This window comes from Cnephaeus nilssonii (assembly GCF_951640355.1).
Source record: "Cnephaeus nilssonii genome assembly, chromosome: 6".
NCBI classification, from domain to species: Eukaryota; Metazoa; Chordata; class Mammalia; order Chiroptera; family Vespertilionidae; genus Cnephaeus; species Cnephaeus nilssonii.
Window position 1 is genome coordinate 64,416,048 of NC_137077.1, and position 18,575 is coordinate 64,434,622.

The 18,575-nt window shown below is 42.7% G+C and overlaps 1 protein-coding gene across 1 annotated transcript; it reads left to right on the plus strand.

The window, feature by feature from the left end:
* Positions 1-29: 29 nt before the first annotated feature.
* Positions 30-11,723, plus strand: LOC307101160 (lysozyme C). Its single transcript, XM_079773837.1, has 5 exons — positions 30-203; positions 6,914-7,152; positions 8,095-8,259; positions 10,196-10,274; positions 10,814-11,723. Exons 2-5 carry the CDS (start codon positions 7,017-7,019, stop codon positions 10,878-10,880), a joined length of 447 nt encoding a protein of 148 aa, XP_079629963.1. The 5' UTR covers positions 30-203; positions 6,914-7,016; the 3' UTR covers positions 10,881-11,723.
* Positions 11,724-18,575: the final 6,852 nt, after the last annotated feature.

Sequence of the window (18,575 nt, forward strand, 5' to 3'; positions counted from 1 at the left end):
ATTCATTACCCAGAGTGTCAGCCAGAGCTGTGAACCCTTCTTCAGTGGGTTCGGACATTCCGGGCCTTTTCTGCTGTTTCCCCATGAAGTCCACACTCATCCACACTCCCGGGGCCCCGCTCCCTCTTGCTCCAGTCTGGATCAGCCTCTCTTTCACCTGCAACACAGCTGTCAACGTTGGACAACACTGCTTTCTTCATTTGGTAATTTCCTCCACTTCCCTTCTGTGTTAGAACCCTGTTTCCTCTCTTATTTGCTCTTTTTAAAAATGGAACATATCCTTCAGACCCTTCCTGATAACCAGTGCAAAGAGGCAACGTTTTTCTGTCCTTGCATATCTGAGAATGTCTTTTTCTTCCCTCCTCTCACAATTGGCTGTTTGACTGGATATAGGATTCTGAGTTGAATATCATTGTCCTTAAATGTTCAATTTTCTCTTTACCCCTGGTTTTCTGAAACCTTATGTGTATTGCTATGGATTTTACTCCATACCATTGTACTGGGCACTTTCGATCTGGAGAACTTGTGTCCTTCAGGTTCATGAATTTATTTTATATTTCCTTTTCCTCTGCAATTCCTTTTAAGAATTCCTACTAATTGGCTGTTTGATCTCTTTTTAAAAATATATGTTTTTATTGATTTCATAGAGAAGGAAAGAGAGATAGAAACATCAATGATCAGCTGCCTCCTGCACGGCCCCTACTGGGGATCAAGCCCTAAACAAGGCACGTGCCCTGACTGGGAATTGAACCAGTCATTTCTTGGTTCATGCTATGACCCTCAACCATTGAGCCACATCAGCTGGGCTGTTTGATCTCTTTATTCTCTAATTCTTTCATCTTTTCTCTCCCGTTTTGTTTTTTAATCTGTTTTTTATGCTATTTCTGAGAACATATTTCAAATTTATCTCTTAACTCAGTGGTCGGCAAACTCATTAGTCAACAGAGCCAAATATCAACAGTACAACGATTGAAATTTCTTTTGAGAGCCAAATTTTTTAAACTTAAACTTCTTCTAATGCCACTTCTTCAAAATAGACTCGCCAGGCCGTGGTATTTTGTGGAAGAGCCACACTCAAGGGTCCAAAGAGCCGCATGTGGCTCGCGAACCACAGTTTGCCGACCACTGTCGTAACTCACCCAGTAACGTTTTTATTCAGATCAAGGGCTCCTTTTTTATTCTCTGATTATTTATTTATTATAGTGTCCTTATTTGTTTCATGGATATGGTATTTTGTCATTTCTCTGAGATATTCTAGATGTTCTTTAGCATTGACTTGGAAAGAATATAAAGAGAACCAGAGATTATTTATTTTAACGGGTTTCTCTATCTTTGGGTCCTGAAAATCTGTCTCATTATTTATTACTAGAAGCCCGGTGCACGAAATTCATGCACGGCAGGGGGTTGTCCCTCAGCCCAGCCTGTACCTTCTCCAATCTGGGACTCCTGGAGGGATGTCCGACTGCCCGTTTAGGCCCGATCCTGGTGGGATCGGGCCTAAACAGGCAGTCGGACATCCCTCTCACAATCCAGGACTGCTGGCTCCCAACTGCTTGCCTGCCTGCCTTCCTGATTGCCCCTAACCGCTTCTGCCTGCCAGCCTGATCACCCCCTAACCACTCTGCTGCCAGCCTGGTTGATGCTTAACTGCTCCCCTGCCAGCCTGTTTGCCTCCAACTTCCCTCCTCTGCCAGCCTGGTCACCCCTAACTGCCCTCTCCTGCAGGGTTGATCACCTCCAACTGCCCTCCCTTGCAGGCCGGGTGCCTCCCAACTGCCCTCCCCTGCTGGCCATCTTGTAGTGGCCATCTTCTGTCCACATGGGGGCAGGATCTTTGACCACATGGGGGCAGCTATATTGTGTGTTGCAGTGATGATCAATCTATATATTACTCTTTTATTAGATAGGATAGAGGCCTGGTGCATGGGTGGGGGCCAGCTGGTTTGCCCTGAAGGGTGTCACAGATAAGGGTGGGGGTTCCCTTGGGGTGTGGGGCGGCCTGAGCGAGGGGCCTGTGGTGGTTTGCAGGCCGGCCACACCCCCTGGCAACCCAAGGGGAGGCCCTGTTATCTGGAATTTATTTTCCTTCTACAATTGAAACTTTGTAGCCTGGAGCGGAGCCAAGCCTGGGGCTCCGGCAGCCATTTCTGTGGCAGTTAATTCACCTTCTACAATTGAAACTTTGTAGCCTTAAGTGGGTGAGCCCGGCCAGGGTGTGTGGAAAGCTTTGTTTCCCCTGTTGCCGCCGGCAACCCTGGCCTGCTCTCTCAAGCTCCATTCTGTTGCCATTTGTTTGAATTTGTTTCCCTTCTATAATTGAAACTTTGTAGCTTGAGTGGAGGCTTAGGCCTGCAACGGCTATTGGAAAGCTTGGCTTGCTCTGTTACCTAGGAAACCTTGCTCTCTGTGGCTGTAGCCATCTTGGATTGGGGTTAATTTGCATACTCGCCCTGATTGGCTGGTGGGCGTGGCTTGGCTGGTGGGCGTGGCTTATGTAGCGGAGTGATGGTTAATTTGCATATTACCATTTTATTAGAGAGGATATTTAGGTCTTTCACCCATTTTTAGTTAAATTTTGTATATGGTGTAAGGTAAAGGTCCAACTTCATTCTTTTGCATGTGGATATTCAGTTGGGCGTGGCTTATGTAGTGGAGTGATGGTTAATTTGCATATTACCATTTTATTAGAGAGGATTAAAGAATTAAGCAAATCATTTTTATTGTATGTTTCGTTCTTAGGTTGAAGTTTCAATTTTATAATCTCAAATATCTAGCAGAGATAAGCTTATTTGACTAGCCTTAAATATTATAAGTGCTTATGTTTTCTCTAAGCCAATTAAAAATAACTCTTTTACAAGTTAGTTTTTAGAAATAATATCTGGAGGGAGAAAAATATTACATAAATGACATACCTACAAGCACAGACAGATGCAAACAGAGACCTCAGAGCTTTTATTTTAAAAGCCACAATAATACAGGTACAATAATACAAAACTCAACTAGCTTATAAATGAATGGTTGGATCTGAGTGGTGTTTTTGGCAGATGGAACAAATTAAGTTTACCTACTCAGATGACTAAAGCTCTTTACCAATATTTGTGGAGAAGACTTGGAAAATTTTTATTTGTCTTTAATAGGTAATCTTATGGAGTCTGTGGACTACAATTTTGGTCAAGGGCGCCTATGGGAATATAAAGTAGCAGTTTGTTTGTTAAACGCCCCTTACCCCCTGTCTTGGGGGTTGCTTTAACCAACCCTTATCTATTAGGATGCTTACATTTTAAAGACATGAAAAGATTAATATTTCCACAGGATTGAGAAAGGAAGTAGGTTTTATCTAAGAAGGAACTCAGGGACGTAGTTGCCTGTTACCAGAAATCTAAGGTACTAACTATTTAAGGTGCTTTTTTTTTTTAAGGTGTGAGTCCAATGAATTTTTTTTCAGTGAAGGCCCAAAATACAGGTGTCCCCCCAAAAATGTATACACACTTTGAATAATTATAAGGGCAGAATACATTTAATTTTCAAAATGTAATAGAATATGCAGCTATCAGTTATTAAAGTGTGTATACATTTTTTATTATTATTGTTAATCCTCACCCGAGGATATTTTCCCATAGATTTTTTTTAATTACTTTATTGATTAAGGTATCACATATTTGTCATCAACCCTCTCCCCCCATTCCCTTCCCAAACCCCCCCACACGCATGCCCCCCTCCCCCTGTTGTCCATGATCACTGGTTAGGCTCATATGCAAGCACACAAGTCCTTTGGTTGATCTATCTCCCTTGTCCCCACCCTCCCCTACCTTCCCTCTGAGGTCTGACAGTCTGATCAATGCTGTTCTTGTTCTTCAGTCTATGTTGTTCATCTTTTCCCCTAGATGAGTGAGCTCATGTGATACTAGGAATACACTTATAGGAACCGAAAATGAGACAAGCAATAATAGTTATGCTGAGAGGCAAATGAATCAGTCTATAGTGAGTTTCTTTCTGGACCAACAGTTCTTTTGAGTCCAGGTTTCTATGTCCAACAGTTGTTTATGTGTTCATAACAGCAATGATATTTCAGTTCTGGATGGTGGACAAATGGTGGTAATGCAGGTCCGACCCTCTCTGGTTTGGTCCTGGGCAATCTGCAGTGACGCATATCTGCTGACTGCTATTATGGCAAGGCATCGTCAGCGTCTTCCATCTCTGGACTGTTTCTCCTCTGTCTTCATGGCTGGAGCACTCCTGTCGATTCCTCTCTGTTGCAGGAATCCACATGTCTCCGAGTTGTTTTCTGAAAATATACAAACATATTCTCGACCAAAAGTTAATAAAGGAATATTTTCTATAAATTTGACTTGCGATCCTTTTTCATTTTTTTGCCCAAATGATTTTCCTTTGGCTTGTTTTGACACCATGTATGTTTTACATGGGTGACTTGCTGTTAGCATTAGAAATGAAAGTTAATTTTCTAAAGTAAAAATTTTCTAGATGTAATTTATTTGCAGGATATTTTTCCTTACATGATATTCTTCTACTATCCCCGCTTTTTTGGTTTAGATATTGGGAGGCTTTTGGAAATTTTATGCTGTAATCTTGATAGCTTTTAAATTTTACTTTTTTGCACTAAAATGTGACTGCTTTAGGTTCATTATATGTTATGCAATTTTACCATGAGATGAACTACCAATAAAAATTTTAGTTAACACTTTAGTAACAGCTTTTTTTGTCCAGTACAATTGATTTTTCTAGAGTATTTGCTTATTTTGATTGTCCAATTTAAATTAGTCTGAAAACTTGACTACTATTTTACTGTCAAATTTAATACTCTAACAACTATCTTGTTTTACCCTGTAATTATTAGTGGAGAGGATTATTTGCCTTCTTGAGTAGGCCTTGAGCATTCCTGGTGCTAGGCTGGATTTAGATATCCTAGACCCCAGTTCCCCGGATCATGGGTGCAAGACATCTCCATCAAGTCTTGTTGCAGTGAGAGGGCATCTGCTGTCCGCCAAGTCTCTGTTACCTGGGTCCCGATTTGAGCTGGGCATGTGAAGCTGAGCAGCCATGGGGGCAGGACATCTCCTTCAGCAGGGGTGAGGGTTCAGGCCCCTGCAAACTTGGGGGGGTGAAGGTCTGTGCCCCATCTCTGTTGACCCCCAAGTTCTCTCCTGATGGCCCCTCTGCGACTGTGCCTGTCTTAAGTTGTTCCTTCCCTGAGGAATCTTACCCGTCTCTGGCTAACCAGCCATCCTCCGGGGCCAAGCAGGGTGATGTGAGGTTTAGTTCTCTCTCCTTGGTCGCCTATGCCCCCATGGCCTCCACTCCCAGCACCTACCTTGGGATCCCCTCGCCTGCTGGCAGGGTCCCAGCACTGATCACATATCTTGTGGAACCCAGGTTCCCATAGATTTTTAGAGAGAGTGGACAGGAGCGGGAGAGACACAGCGACAGAAACATCGATATGAGAGAGAGAATTTATTGGTTGCCTCCTGCATGCCCCTTACTGGGGATTGAGTCTGGAACTCAGACATGTGCCCTGACCAGGAATTGAACCAGTGACCTCTTAGTTCCTGGCTCGAAGCTCAACCGCTGAGCCACACCAGCTGGGCTGTCACCATATATTTGACCCCTTTACTCTTAACTAAGCCTCCCATCCCCCTTCCCTCTGGTAACCACCAGACTGTTGCCTGTGTCTAGGAGTTTCTGTTTGCCTTGTTTGTTCACTTGTTGCTTCCAGTTTTATATCCCACATATGAGAAGTCATATGGTTCTTGACTTTTTCTGTCTGACGTATTTCACTTAGCATGATATTCTCAAGATCTATCCATGTTGTTGCCAATGGCAGTATTTCATCTTTTCTTAGCGCTGAGTACTTTTCCATTGTGTGTATTTACCACATCCTTATCCAAGCATCTACTGAAGGATACTTTGTTTGTTTCTATGTCTTGGCCACCGTGAATAATACTACAATGAATATAAGGGTGCATATATCTTTGTGAATAAATGTTTTCAAAATTCTTGGGTACATACCCAGAAAAGGGGTTGTTGGGTTATATGTAACTCTATTAATTTTTTTGAGGAAACTCCATACCTGTTTCCATAGTGGCTGTACAGTTTACATTCCTACCAGCAGTGAAGGAGGGTTCCTTTTTCTCCACAGCCTCTCAACACTTTATTATGACCCCTATGTTTTAACATGGAAATCTGAGGTAAGGCATTGTTGAAAAGGTGTTAGGGATGTTATTCACATGAGGCTTATTTATAAACAAAACACGTATCATAGTAACAAAAAAAATTAAAGTAGACCGGCTGGGGTGGCTCAGTGGTTGATCATTGATCTATGAGGTTACAGTTGGCACATACCTGGGTTAAGGGCTCGATCCTGTGAGGTGTGCAGGAGGCAGCTGATCAGTGATTCTCTCTCATCATTAATGTTTCTATTTCTCTCTCCCTCTCTGAAATCAATAAAAAATATTTTTAAAAATTTTACAAAAAAGTTAAAGTAGAAATCTGGCTGGGCAACATCATGTGGTGCCATATACCTATTAAAACGACAGACAAGGTGTCGTTCTTTTATGCCGAGTACATAAAATAATTTTACGTTGAAAAAGATGAAAACAGCATAGTGAATGCACACAAAATAATTCAATGAAATGAACGTTAATGAAAAATCAGAGCTCATTTTCAGTTTGTGTAAAGTGTTCATTTGTGGGTGTGTGTTTTTTTTTTTTTTTCTTCAGAGTTGCTAAAATTCATAAAAATAAGAGAAAGTTCCTGTTTTGGAAATAGTGCTAATACCAATTCTTCCTGAGCCAGGTCTTTAAACAATGTCATTTCATCAATTTCCTGTGGTTTAATTCTTTTAACCTTTTTAAGTCAGTGAAGCAAAAAATTGTTCCCGTTTTCCACATATCTCAAGGGGTGGAGCCTCCAAACCACCAGGAGAAGAAGGAAGTTAAAAGAGGTTAAATACTGGGGCCAGCCTACCCTGTCCATCTGAGCGGTCTGGCTTCGCAGTCAACATGAAGGCTCTCCTGACTCTGGGGCTTCTCCTCCTCTCTGTCGCCGTCCAGGCCAAGGTCTATGAGAGGTGTGAGCTGGCCAGAACCTTGAAAAGACTTGGAATGGATGGCTACAGGGGAGTGAGCCTGGCAAACTGTAAGTTAACTCTCCATACTTCCAAATAGCCAGCCAGGTGTGCAACAGATTCTAAAAGAGGATGAATAATGAGAAAGGGGCTTTGCGTGAATGGGCTTCTTTAAAAAAAGTTAGTTGAGAATTTGTATACTTAAAATGGTTAAAAAAATATATATATATATCTACTTGTTCCTTTAGAATCAGAAATGCCAGATGAAGGGATGAGGGCACGGAGTGCAAAATTCTGCACCATTCTACATAAACCACCACCCATTGTACTCTTCGAGTGCTACCAAGCTTGCCACTTGCCTCAGACTCTGTGGACATATAGGCTGAATAATGCATTTGCGCACCTAAGCAATCTCTGCCAGGTGTTGGGTACTTGACTCCAGCTATTTCCTGTGAGGAACTTGGGCTCTGTGAGCCTAGAATAATGCAGCATTTTTCTCTTTTTTAATTCCCCTGCATGACATGAAGTTTTCATAGCAAAGTGGTTTTTTTTGGTGTTGTTTTTTTTAAATTATGTTGAAATCTCAATACAGGGGCAGAAGGAACCTATTTCCCCTCAATCACTGTTTATGTCAGGATCCCTGAAATGCAGCATGAAATGCCATTTCATTATTCTTACTCACTCTAGTTGATTAACTGTTTTCATTTTCTTCTATGCAATCCAAGATGTGCCTGTGTAAAAGTTACTTTGTATTTTAGCCTATTTTTGTCAATGTTATCACTGTATGTTTAGGTTGAATTCAAACACTACCCCTTAATAGCTATTTTTGAATGCATGAGTGAATAGTTTGATGGATATATGGATGGACTATGAAATAGTCTTTCCTGTTCTACATCTTTATACTTATAAAGTAAGTCATTAGTAAAATAAAATGAGCTATATAGAACTGATTATGGTATGCAGTATATGTCATATGGCATTGCTATTTGTTACTAAAAATATGTTCTTTTCAGGGATGTGTTTGGCCAAATGGGAAAGTAGTTACAACACACGAGCTACAAACTACAATCCTGGAGACAGAAGCACTGATTATGGAATATTTCAGATCAATAGCCGCTACTGGTGTAATGATGGCAAAACCCCAAGATCAGTTAATGCCTGTGGTATATCCTGCAGCGGTAAGAGAAAGTAGCATTTAAGTGAGGGCTCAGGACCCATCTGGTTATGCTTACAAGAATAGAGATTCAATACAAATGAAAAGGTTTTCAAAAATTCAACAGGGACCTACAAAAACTTCATCTCGCCCTGGCTGGGTGGCTCAGTTGGTTGGAGCATCATACCGTACAACAAAAGGTTTTGGGTTCGAGTCCTCGTCAGGGCACATACCTAGGTTGCGGGTTCAATCCCTAGTTGGGGTGGGTATGGAAGGCAACAAATTAATGTTTCTCTCTCTCTCTCTCTCCTTCTTTCTCTAAATTAAAAAAAAACACCCACATATCCTCAGGTGAGGATTAAAAAAAAAAAAAGAGGTGACTCTGATTTTAAAAAATAAAATCATAAGAATGAAAATATTGGAGAAGTATTATAAAATTGATATTGTTAAATTTCTAAATGTTAAAATTCTAATAGAAAAGATTATTCTTAGAATATTCTTTTGTATCCAGTTAATTTATTTTAAAAATATTTTGTATTATATAATAATCTGTGGTCACTGAATAAAAATTCTTACTACCAAGAGATTTATGACTACTAGTAACTTTTGGTATATATTGTTCTAGATAGAATATATATCAATCATATATATGAATATAAAGCTATCTCATGTACAAATATACTTACATATAAACGTGTAAATAATGTGTGGTGTTTTTTATGGTTATTTTTTATTATTATTACCGATTTTGGAGAGAGAGGAAGGGAGCAGGAGAAACATCGATGTGAGAAACATGGATTGACTGCCCCCTGCATGCCCCCTACTGGGGATTAAGCCCACAACCTGGACATGTACCCCGAGAAGGAATCCAACCGTGATCTCCTGGTTCATGGGTTGATGCTCAACAACTGAGCCACACCGGCCAGGCACGTGTGTTTTAACAAAAATGGAATTGTACTATTATACTGCTTTACGATTTGTTCTTTATCACACAAAACTATTTATATGTTAACAAATACCAATCTTTATTATTTTATGTTTATTACTTTTTTATTTTATTTTTATTCTTTTATTTTATTTTTGGGGAAAATGGATCTTTTTTCCATTTATTTATTTATTTTTTTTAGATAGAATGGAGGAGAGAGAGAGAGAGAGAGAGAGAGAGAGAGAGAGAGAGAGAAGAGAAACATCAATGTGAGGGAGACACATTGATTGGTTGCCTCCCACATGTGCCCAGACTGGAGCCATGGATCGAGCCTGCAACCGAGGTACATGCCCTTGACTGTGAATTCAACCCTTGACCCTTCAGGTCTGTGGGCCCACGCTCTAACCACTGAGAAAAACTGGCCAGGGCTCTTATTTCTTTAGGGGAAATTTCTAGTAGTAGAATTGCTGATTAAAAATTACTAGGTTAGTTCCTCTTTTTCTTCTAGTAGTGCCTATTATAAAAAAAACTATCTATCACATCCTATATAATAAAAGGCTAATATGCAAATCGACCAAACAGCAGAATGACTGGTCACTGTGACATGCACTGACCATGGTGGGGCAGATGCTCAATGCAGGAACTGTTCCCTCGGGGTCAGTGTGCTCCCACAGGGGGAGCGTCGCTCACCCAGAAGCCGGGCTCATGGCTGGCTAGTGCAGCCGCAGTGGTGGGAGCCTTGTCTGCCTCCACGGCAGCGCTAAGGAAGTCTGACTGAGGGTGCAGTCCGGGCTGAGGGACGCCCCCCCCTCTCCGAGTACATGAATTTTGTGCACCGGGCCTCTCGTTAGTTGATAATTCTAGAACTTCCAATGAATTTGGTATCTGAGTTTCCTCCCAACATTCACAGATGCATAACTTGTGTAAAAGAATGTTAGTGTCCATTCCTCAGCCTAAGAGAATAAAATGGGTAAACCTAAACTTAAAATGAAATTTCTGTGAAAGCTGTCTTCATTCCTCACCACCTGTTTTTCAGTTTTGCTTCAAGATGACATCACTCAGGCTGTAACCTGTGCAAAGAGGGTTGTCAGGGATCCACAAGGCATCAGAGCATGGTATGTGTAAGCATTAAAGGGGAAAGCTTTTTTGACCTGTGTTAGGAGAGAGGTGAGAGAAGATTTTCAAGGACCACAGTATCCTACTGAGAACTGAAAGTTGCAGCTTTAGACTTATGCTAAACAAAGTATCACTTAGAAGCAATCTATTTTAACTGATTCAGAATCTTTTTCTCTTCCTCCTCCATTAATTTTGGGGGGATGTCTAGAATTTTTAAGATTCTCCACACTCTACCAGTTCCTTGTCCTATTTTGAAATGTTTGGAATGAGGTAAATGTAGAATGCACTTTGCAGTGGCTGTTAGGGAATGCACGTGACTCTCGTGGTCAGCATACTATGCTGTAGCCTGGGCTTTGGGGAGAAGTGAAGTATTTGGTGTACATATCTCCATTTAATAAATAGCAATACCTGGATCTATCAATAGCCTGTATTTCATATTGTATTAAAATAGTTTGTTCTCACAAAGGATTTGATGTACGTCTATCACAATGAAGATGTGCTTTAACCTTATCACCATTTGTTTCACCTTTCCCTACAGGGTGGCTTGGAGAAATCGTTGTCAAAACCAAGATGTCAGTCAGTATATCCAGGGCTGTGGAGTGTAACTGGACAGCTTTCCTTCTTCAGCTCCTTTTGTCTCGTTTTCATAATGAGGAAGTAGTAGTTGAGTAAAAGTTCACACTTATTTCAAATAAACAATGTTGTTACAGAAGCAGGAGTAAAATATGGTCTTTCTTCTAAGAGGCTAATGTTGTCTAACGTGTTAATTACTGGGTAGTAAGTCTACAACATGTTTCAGTGTGCTGATGGAACTAAGGCTGGTGAAAATTTACCTAAAATCTTGTTTACCAAATACATCTCCAGTACATTCAGTTCTTAATCAAAGACTTCATCTTGAATGACACCAGTATTCCTCCATATTTGATAAATATGTAACAAAAGACTATTTTAAAACACACTGACCTTGGGCAAAATCTCAGCTGAGTAGGCATTTGATGTGTTCATCTGTTCATTCGTCTCACAAAACAGTAAAAGATAACCATTCTTTGTTGGGCAATATCAAATTTACAAAGGAACAGAATGCCAAATAGCTGAAAATGGACACAGCCTGCATTAAGAATATTGTTTTTATTAAGTGTGATCTTTGGTTTAAATGCTTTCTTAGAAATGTTACTTTTATACAGCTTTAAAATGAGCTCACAATTTATATATCCATCTACTTTAGCCCTTTAAAGAACTTTTTTATGTATCTTGCTGATCATGAAGGAATATCACGAAGGATTAGATTAGCTGTTGCTGTTTCTTAATTTTATAAGCTTAGATTCATGCATTATGCCTAAAACTGGAGGCAGATGAGTTTGAAAGTATTGAAATAATTGCTAATTAACCACCAGTGTGAACTTATAATGTTGTAAAAAAAATAATAAACATTTTCATTAAAGGACTCATATCTTGTCTTTCTCTAATGTGAAAAAAAATAACTTAGCCCTCTTACTATTTTCTTATACCTCACCTGTACCCAAACCGGTTACATTGCTGGGAAAAAGCAACAACCCATAGGCATGCTGACAGATCTCACTTTAAATTCATAACCACAGCTGGCCAGTGTGGCTCAGTGATGGAGCATTGACCCATGAACCAGGAGGTCAGGGTTCAATTCCCTGTCAGAACTCATGCTTGGGTTAAGGGCTTGATCCACAGTAGGGGTCATGCAGGAGGCAGCCAATCAATGATTCTATCTCATCGTTGATGTTTCTCTCCCTCTCCCTCTGTCTGAAATGAATAAAGATACATTTAAATTCATAACCACAAATCTCAGATGGGCCCTCAAGTCTGCCAGGCCATCTTAGTCACCTGTCTGCAATCCTTCTGGATTGGTGTCCCCACCCTCCAAAGTGACTATTACTATTTTACTTTCCTTCCTCTCTCTTCAAAGCCGTAGCACAGGTGCCTGACCACTCACCTTCTGCCCATCTCTGCCCTCAGTACTGGCCGCAGAGAACACTGAGAGAATAGAAACAATCTCATACACAATTCTCCCCTTGTCAGGGCCCACACCCTCCCCTAGGTCCATTCTTCCTTCTTGCCCTGCTATCACCCGGATGAAGGGCCTCTGCTCCTGCCAATGGCAGTGTCTCCACATGCAGTCTCCATCTCATCCCTCTCACTGCTCCAAGGTAGGCTGTTTCCTGCATCCTGAGTCTCTCCCTCTTTGCAATTACCCCACCACTGTGCAAACTGCCTAATAACCTCCATTACAAATAACTCTCTATTGACCCTACATAACCCTCTAACTCTGCTCCCTTTTGCAGCAACACTTCTAAGGTTAGAGATGTATACTCACCAGTTCCACTCCTCACCTCGCATTCTCTTTTTGCTGTTCTGATGGGATGGTTTTTGCTTCCTCATATGCCAAATTGCTGATTTGAATCTCGGTGTCCTCTACTCCAGTATTGATTCCCTGAAATTATTCTTCATCTCAGGTGGTGTATGCTTCCTTTTGATTGGTCCTTTTTTATGTCATTGATGTTCTCTCGAAGTTCCTTGAAGTTGCCACTAAGTTCCTTGATGTTGTCACTAAGTTCCTTGAGCATCCTTATAACTATTGTTTTGAACTCTGTACCTGATAATTTGTTGCTTCCATTCCATTTAGTTCTTTTTCTGGCAATTTCTTCTGTTCTTTCTTTTGTGACATGTTTCTTTGTCTCCGAATTTGTGCTGTTTCCCTGTGTTTGTTTCTACATATTAGGTAGAGCTGCTATGTCTTCCCGTTATTGGAACCCTGGGCTGAGGGTGGTGTGGGGCTAGGACCCCTTGCTCCTCACGTCGATGCATTTTTTTCCCACAGCCAAGATATCCTGCCCAGCAGGCGTGGCTCAGTGGTTGAGCGTTGACCTATGAACTAGGAGGTCATGTTTTGATTCCTGGTCAGGAGACATGCCTGGGTTGCAGGCTCAATCTCCAGGGTAGGGTGTGCAGGAGGCAGCTGATCAATGATTCTTGCTCATCATTGATGTTTCTATCTCTCTCTCCTCTCCCTTTCTCTCTGAAATCAATATATATATATATATATATATATATATATATATATATATATCCTAATTCAACAGGACTGGTATTCTTATAAAAAGAGGAAGAGCCCCAATTGGTTAGAGTGTCATCCCGATATGCCAAGGTTTAAGGTTTGATACTCATTCAGGGCACACACATAATCAACCAATGAATGCATAAGTAAAACAACAAATCGATGTCTCCCTCTCTCTTCCTCTCTCTCTCTCTCTCTCTCTCTCTCTCTCTCTCTCTCTCTCTCTCTCCCCCTTCCTTTCTCTCAAATCAACAAATAAATTTTTAAAAAGAAGAGACACCAAAGATGCCCTGACACAGGGAGAAGACCATGTGAGGATGCGGCAAAAAGACGGCCATCTGTAAGCCCAGGAAAGAGGCCTCAGAAGAAACCAAATCTGACCTTCACCTTGGACTTCTAGCCTCCACAACTGTGAGAAAATACATTTCTGTTGTTTAAGCCACACAACCTGTGGTATTTTATTATGGCAGACTTAGCAAACATACAGATATTCTTATGTTTTTCAATATATATTTTTTTTTATTTCAGGGAGGAAGGGAAAGGGAGAGAGAGAGACAGAAACATCAATGATGAGAGAGAATCATTGATCGGCTGCCTCCTGCACACCCCCTACTGGGGATTGAGCCTGTAACCCGGGCATGTGCCCTTAAAGGGAATCGAACCTGGGACCTTTCAGTTCGCAGGCTGATGCTCTATCCACTGAGCCAAATCAGCCAGGGCTACACACAGATTTTCTTATCTTTTATTTCTTATTTGCCATCTCTTTGTCTTTTGCTCTACTTTCTGGGAATTTTCTTTGATATTATCATCCAATGTTTTCATTGTTTTTCATTTCTGCTATCATATTTTTAATTTCCAATAGCTTTTTTGTTGTTCTCTGAATGTTCTTTTTTTCTTTGTTTTGTGTCAGGTTTACTACTTCTTATTTTATCTGATTATTGTAATAATAATTTGGCCTTGTTTTTTTAGTTTGTTTCTCTAATCTACCGTTTTGTTGACTTATTTTGGGTTATATCTTTGACATTAAAGGCATTTGACTTTGAAGGACAATACAAATATAGAAATATGCAGGATTAAAAATGTATGGGTTGCTTTTTTTACCATTTTAAAATTCAATTAGTTAATTTATTTTTATTAAAGCATAGCTGACATACAATATTATATTAGTTTCAGGTGTACAACATAATGATTCAACATTTATATACCTTATGATGTGATCACCACAATAAGTCTAGTTACTGCACTGTTATTAGAATATTATTAACTATACTAGTGACCCGGTGCACGAAATTCGTGCACATTAAAAGGGGGTTAATTAGAGGAAATAATTTAATATTGCTATTTGCCCTTTCTCTATAATAGAAGTGTCAGAGATTAAAGAAAATTAGTAAAATGTATATGAAAACCTTCCTCCTGTCAGAGTCTGGGGCTCACCACAGGACCCAGAGTCAAGTCCCCACCCACCCACATGCACCTCAAAATCGGGTGAGATCCAGACCCAGCCACTCTCACCCTTGTCAAGCCTTGCCGGGCAGGAGGTATAGCCTCAGGTCCTCTGGCCTGGTACCAGGATGGGGGATGTGGCCTGAGGTCCCCCAGCCCAGACCAGGGCAGGGGGCGTGACTTGAGGTCCTCTGTCAAGCCTCACCAGGTGGGGGACATGGCCTGAGATCCCCTGTCAAGCCCTGCTGGGTGAGGGGCATGGCCTGAGGACCTCTGTGAATCCCCACCGGCAGGGGGGCACAGCCTCAGGTCCCCTGGCCCGGTGCTGAGGCAGGGGGCATGGCCTGAGGTCCCCTGTCAAGCCCCGCTGGGCAGGGGGTGCAGTCTGAGGTCCCCCGGCCTGGTGCCGGGATGGGGGACTTGGCCTGAAGTCCCCTGTCAAGGCCCACCTGGTGGGGGGGTGCGGCCTGAGGTCCCCCAGCCTGGTGCTGGGGCGGGGGCAGCAGCCTGAGATCCCCTAGCCCAGCACTAGGATGGGAAGCACACCTTGAGGTACCCTGTCAAGCCCTGCTGGGTGGGGGGGCACAACCTGAGGTCCCCTGTCAAGCCTCATGGGGGCGGGGGAGGGTGTAGCCTCAGGACCCTGCTGATTGCTCATTAAGGCTCCTTATGGGAACTTGGCCTCAGCTGTGGGTGCAGCCATCTTTGTGATGGAGTGATGGTCAATTAGCATATTCCCTCTTTATTAGATAGGACTAGAGGCCTGGTGCATGAAATTCATGCATGGGGGGGTGTTTCTTAGCCCAGCCTGCACCATCTCCAATCTGGGACCCCTCAAGGAATGTCCGACTGCCCGTTTAGGCCCGATCCCGGTAGGATCGGGCCTAAATGGAGAGTCGGACATCCCTCTCACAATCCAGAACTGCTGGCTCCCAACTGCTCGCCTGCCTGCCTTCCTGATTTCCCCTAACCGCTTCTGCCTGCCAGCCTGATCACTCCCTAATCACTCCCATGCCAGCCTAATTGATGCCTAACTGCTCCCCTGCCGGCCTGTTTACCCCTAACTGCCCTCCCCTGCAGGCTTGGTTCCCCCCAACTGCTCTCCCCTGCAGGCCTGGGTCTCCCCCAACTGCCCTTCCCTGCAGGCTTGGTCGCCCCCAACTTGCCTCCTCTGCCGGCCTGGTCACCCCTAACTGCCCTCCCCTGCAGGCTTGATTGCCCCCAACTGCCCTCCCTTGCAGTCCTAGTCCCTCCCAACTGCCCTCCCCTGTTGGCCTGATTGCCCACAAATGCCCTCCCTTGCAGGCCTGGTCCCTCCCAACTGCCCTCCCCTACTGGCCATCTTGTGGCAGTCATCTGTGTCCACATGGGGGCAGCCATCTTTGACCACATGGGGACAGCCATTTGTGTGTTGGAGTGATGGTAAATTTGCATATTACTCTTTTATTAGATAGGATTCCCTATGCTATAAATGACATCCCCATGACATTAATTTTATAACTGCAAGTTTGTATCTCTTGTTTCCCTTCACCATCTTCACCCAACTTCCACCTCTCATCCGCCTCCCCTCTGACAACCATCAGTTTGTTCTCTGTATCTATGAGTCTGTTTCAGTTTGGTTTTGTTAATTTGTTTTATCTTTTTAGATTCCACCTATAAGTGAAATCATAGAGTATTTGTCTTTCTCTGTTAGATTTATTTCACTTAGCATAATATCTTCTAGGTCTTCCATGTTGTTCCAAATTGGAAGATTCCATTCTTTTTTATTGCTCAGTAATATATGCATATGTAATATATCACATTTTCTTTATCCATTCATCTGTAAATAATGCTGCAATGAACATAGTGGTGTACATATCTTTTCGAATGAGTGTTTTTGTTGTCTTCAGATAAACACCCAGAAGTGGGATTGCTGGGTCACATGGCAGTTCTGTTTTTGTTTTGAGGAATCTCCATACTGTTTTCCATAATGGCTACACCAATTTACAATTCCACCAACAGTGTGCAAGATTCCTTTTTTCCACATTGTTGTCAACACTTGTTTGTTGAATTTCTGATACTAGTCCTTTTGTTGGGTGTGAGATTTAAGCTTGTTTAACTCTTCTCACGGGAAAGAACCAAAGAAGGAAGGTTGAAGATATGGGGCAGATTAGGGGTGGTTGCTGGGGCAAAATCCTTGAAAAGGCAAAAAGGAATGAGCTGAGGAACACAGACTGAAGGATTGATTTTAAACTGGAAAAAGATTTCCTCTGATTGAGAAGTACAGCCCTATCCGGTTTGGCTCAGTGGATAGGACGTCAGCCTGCTGATTACAGGATCCTGAGGCGTTCGATTCTGGTTCTGGTCAAGGGCACGTACCTTGGTTGCAGGTTCCTTCCTCCCCAGCCCAGGTCCAATTGACGTGTTTCACTCACATGGACATTTCTCTGTCTTTCCCTCTCAATTCCACGCTCCCTAAAAATCAGTGGATCCTCGGGTGACGATTAACAACAACCAAAAAAGAAGTACAGATTGCCTTGGCCGGTGTGCTGTGGTTAGAGTGTCAGCCTGAGCACAAGAGGGTCACAGGTTCAAGGTCACTGGGGTCAAGGGCACTGCACTCATCTGCACAGGATTTAGTACCACAGAAAGGCAATGGGGTGGATGTCCAGTTATGCACCTTGGGGAGCGAGTCAGATCCCTGAGAGAGCATCTGTGTGTGATGGCGCCCCACCTTCACGGCGTCACCCCCTCCTGCCGTCCCCGCCAAAATCCAAACCTGGTGCTGGCTGCGGGGAAGGACGCCGGACACTGTTGCCCAGGAAACCAGCCTCTCCGCGGGCTGGGAGGTCCCGCCTGGGTGCGGGCAGCGGGGTCGCCGTCGGCCGGGGTGCCGCCCACCTGGTGGGAGGGAGTCCCAGCAGCAGGTGTTCGGTGACCGCCTCCGCCTGCCCAGCGCCCGGGCTAAAAGCTTCACCGATTCTCCGCCCCGGCCCCGAGCAACCTTACAAAGGCCGATCACCCACCGCATTTGGGAAAACTCGGAACTGGAGTGGAAGGTCAGACACCCTGCCCAGGTTATGGTGGTGCCAAAGCCCCGGCAGGTACTGACCAGGGCATGCACAGCACATTGCCTGGCACATAAGGAACATGGACTTTGGCAGCTTCTGTTTTTAATCCCAGTTACCATAGAGCCTGGCGTAATGTTTGACATAGTGACACGTTTCCCTGCCACTTTCTCACATCCCCTCAGCACATTAATTTTTAAGGCGGGACCAACTGGTTCCCAGTACAACACCTGTTTCTACCCCTTAGGATTTTTATTTATTCCGGAAAGGAAATTTTTCTTTAGAAAAAAATTACCCACTTTTCCACCAATCTAGTTATTATAGGTTTTTAAAGAGTTATTTGTCATATTGTTTTCACATAATTTTAACTCTATACTGTGTTTACAACTATCATAGATGGTGCTTTAATATCATATGTAAAGCGGGAGTTCTTCGAAAATGTCAAAAGCTACTGAAATTTTAAAAAAATATATATTTTTTATTGATTTTTTTTTTTTTTTACAGAGAGGAAGGGAGAGGGATAGAGAGTTAGAAACATCCATGAGAGAGAAACATCAATCAGCTGCCTCCTGCACACCCCCTACTGGGTATGTGCCAGCAACCAAGGTACATGCCCTTGACCGGAATCGAACCTGGGACCTTTCAGTCCACAGGCCTATGCTCTAGCCACTGAGCCAAACTGGTTAGGGCAAAAGCTACTGAAATTCAATGTTAGAAGATAGATG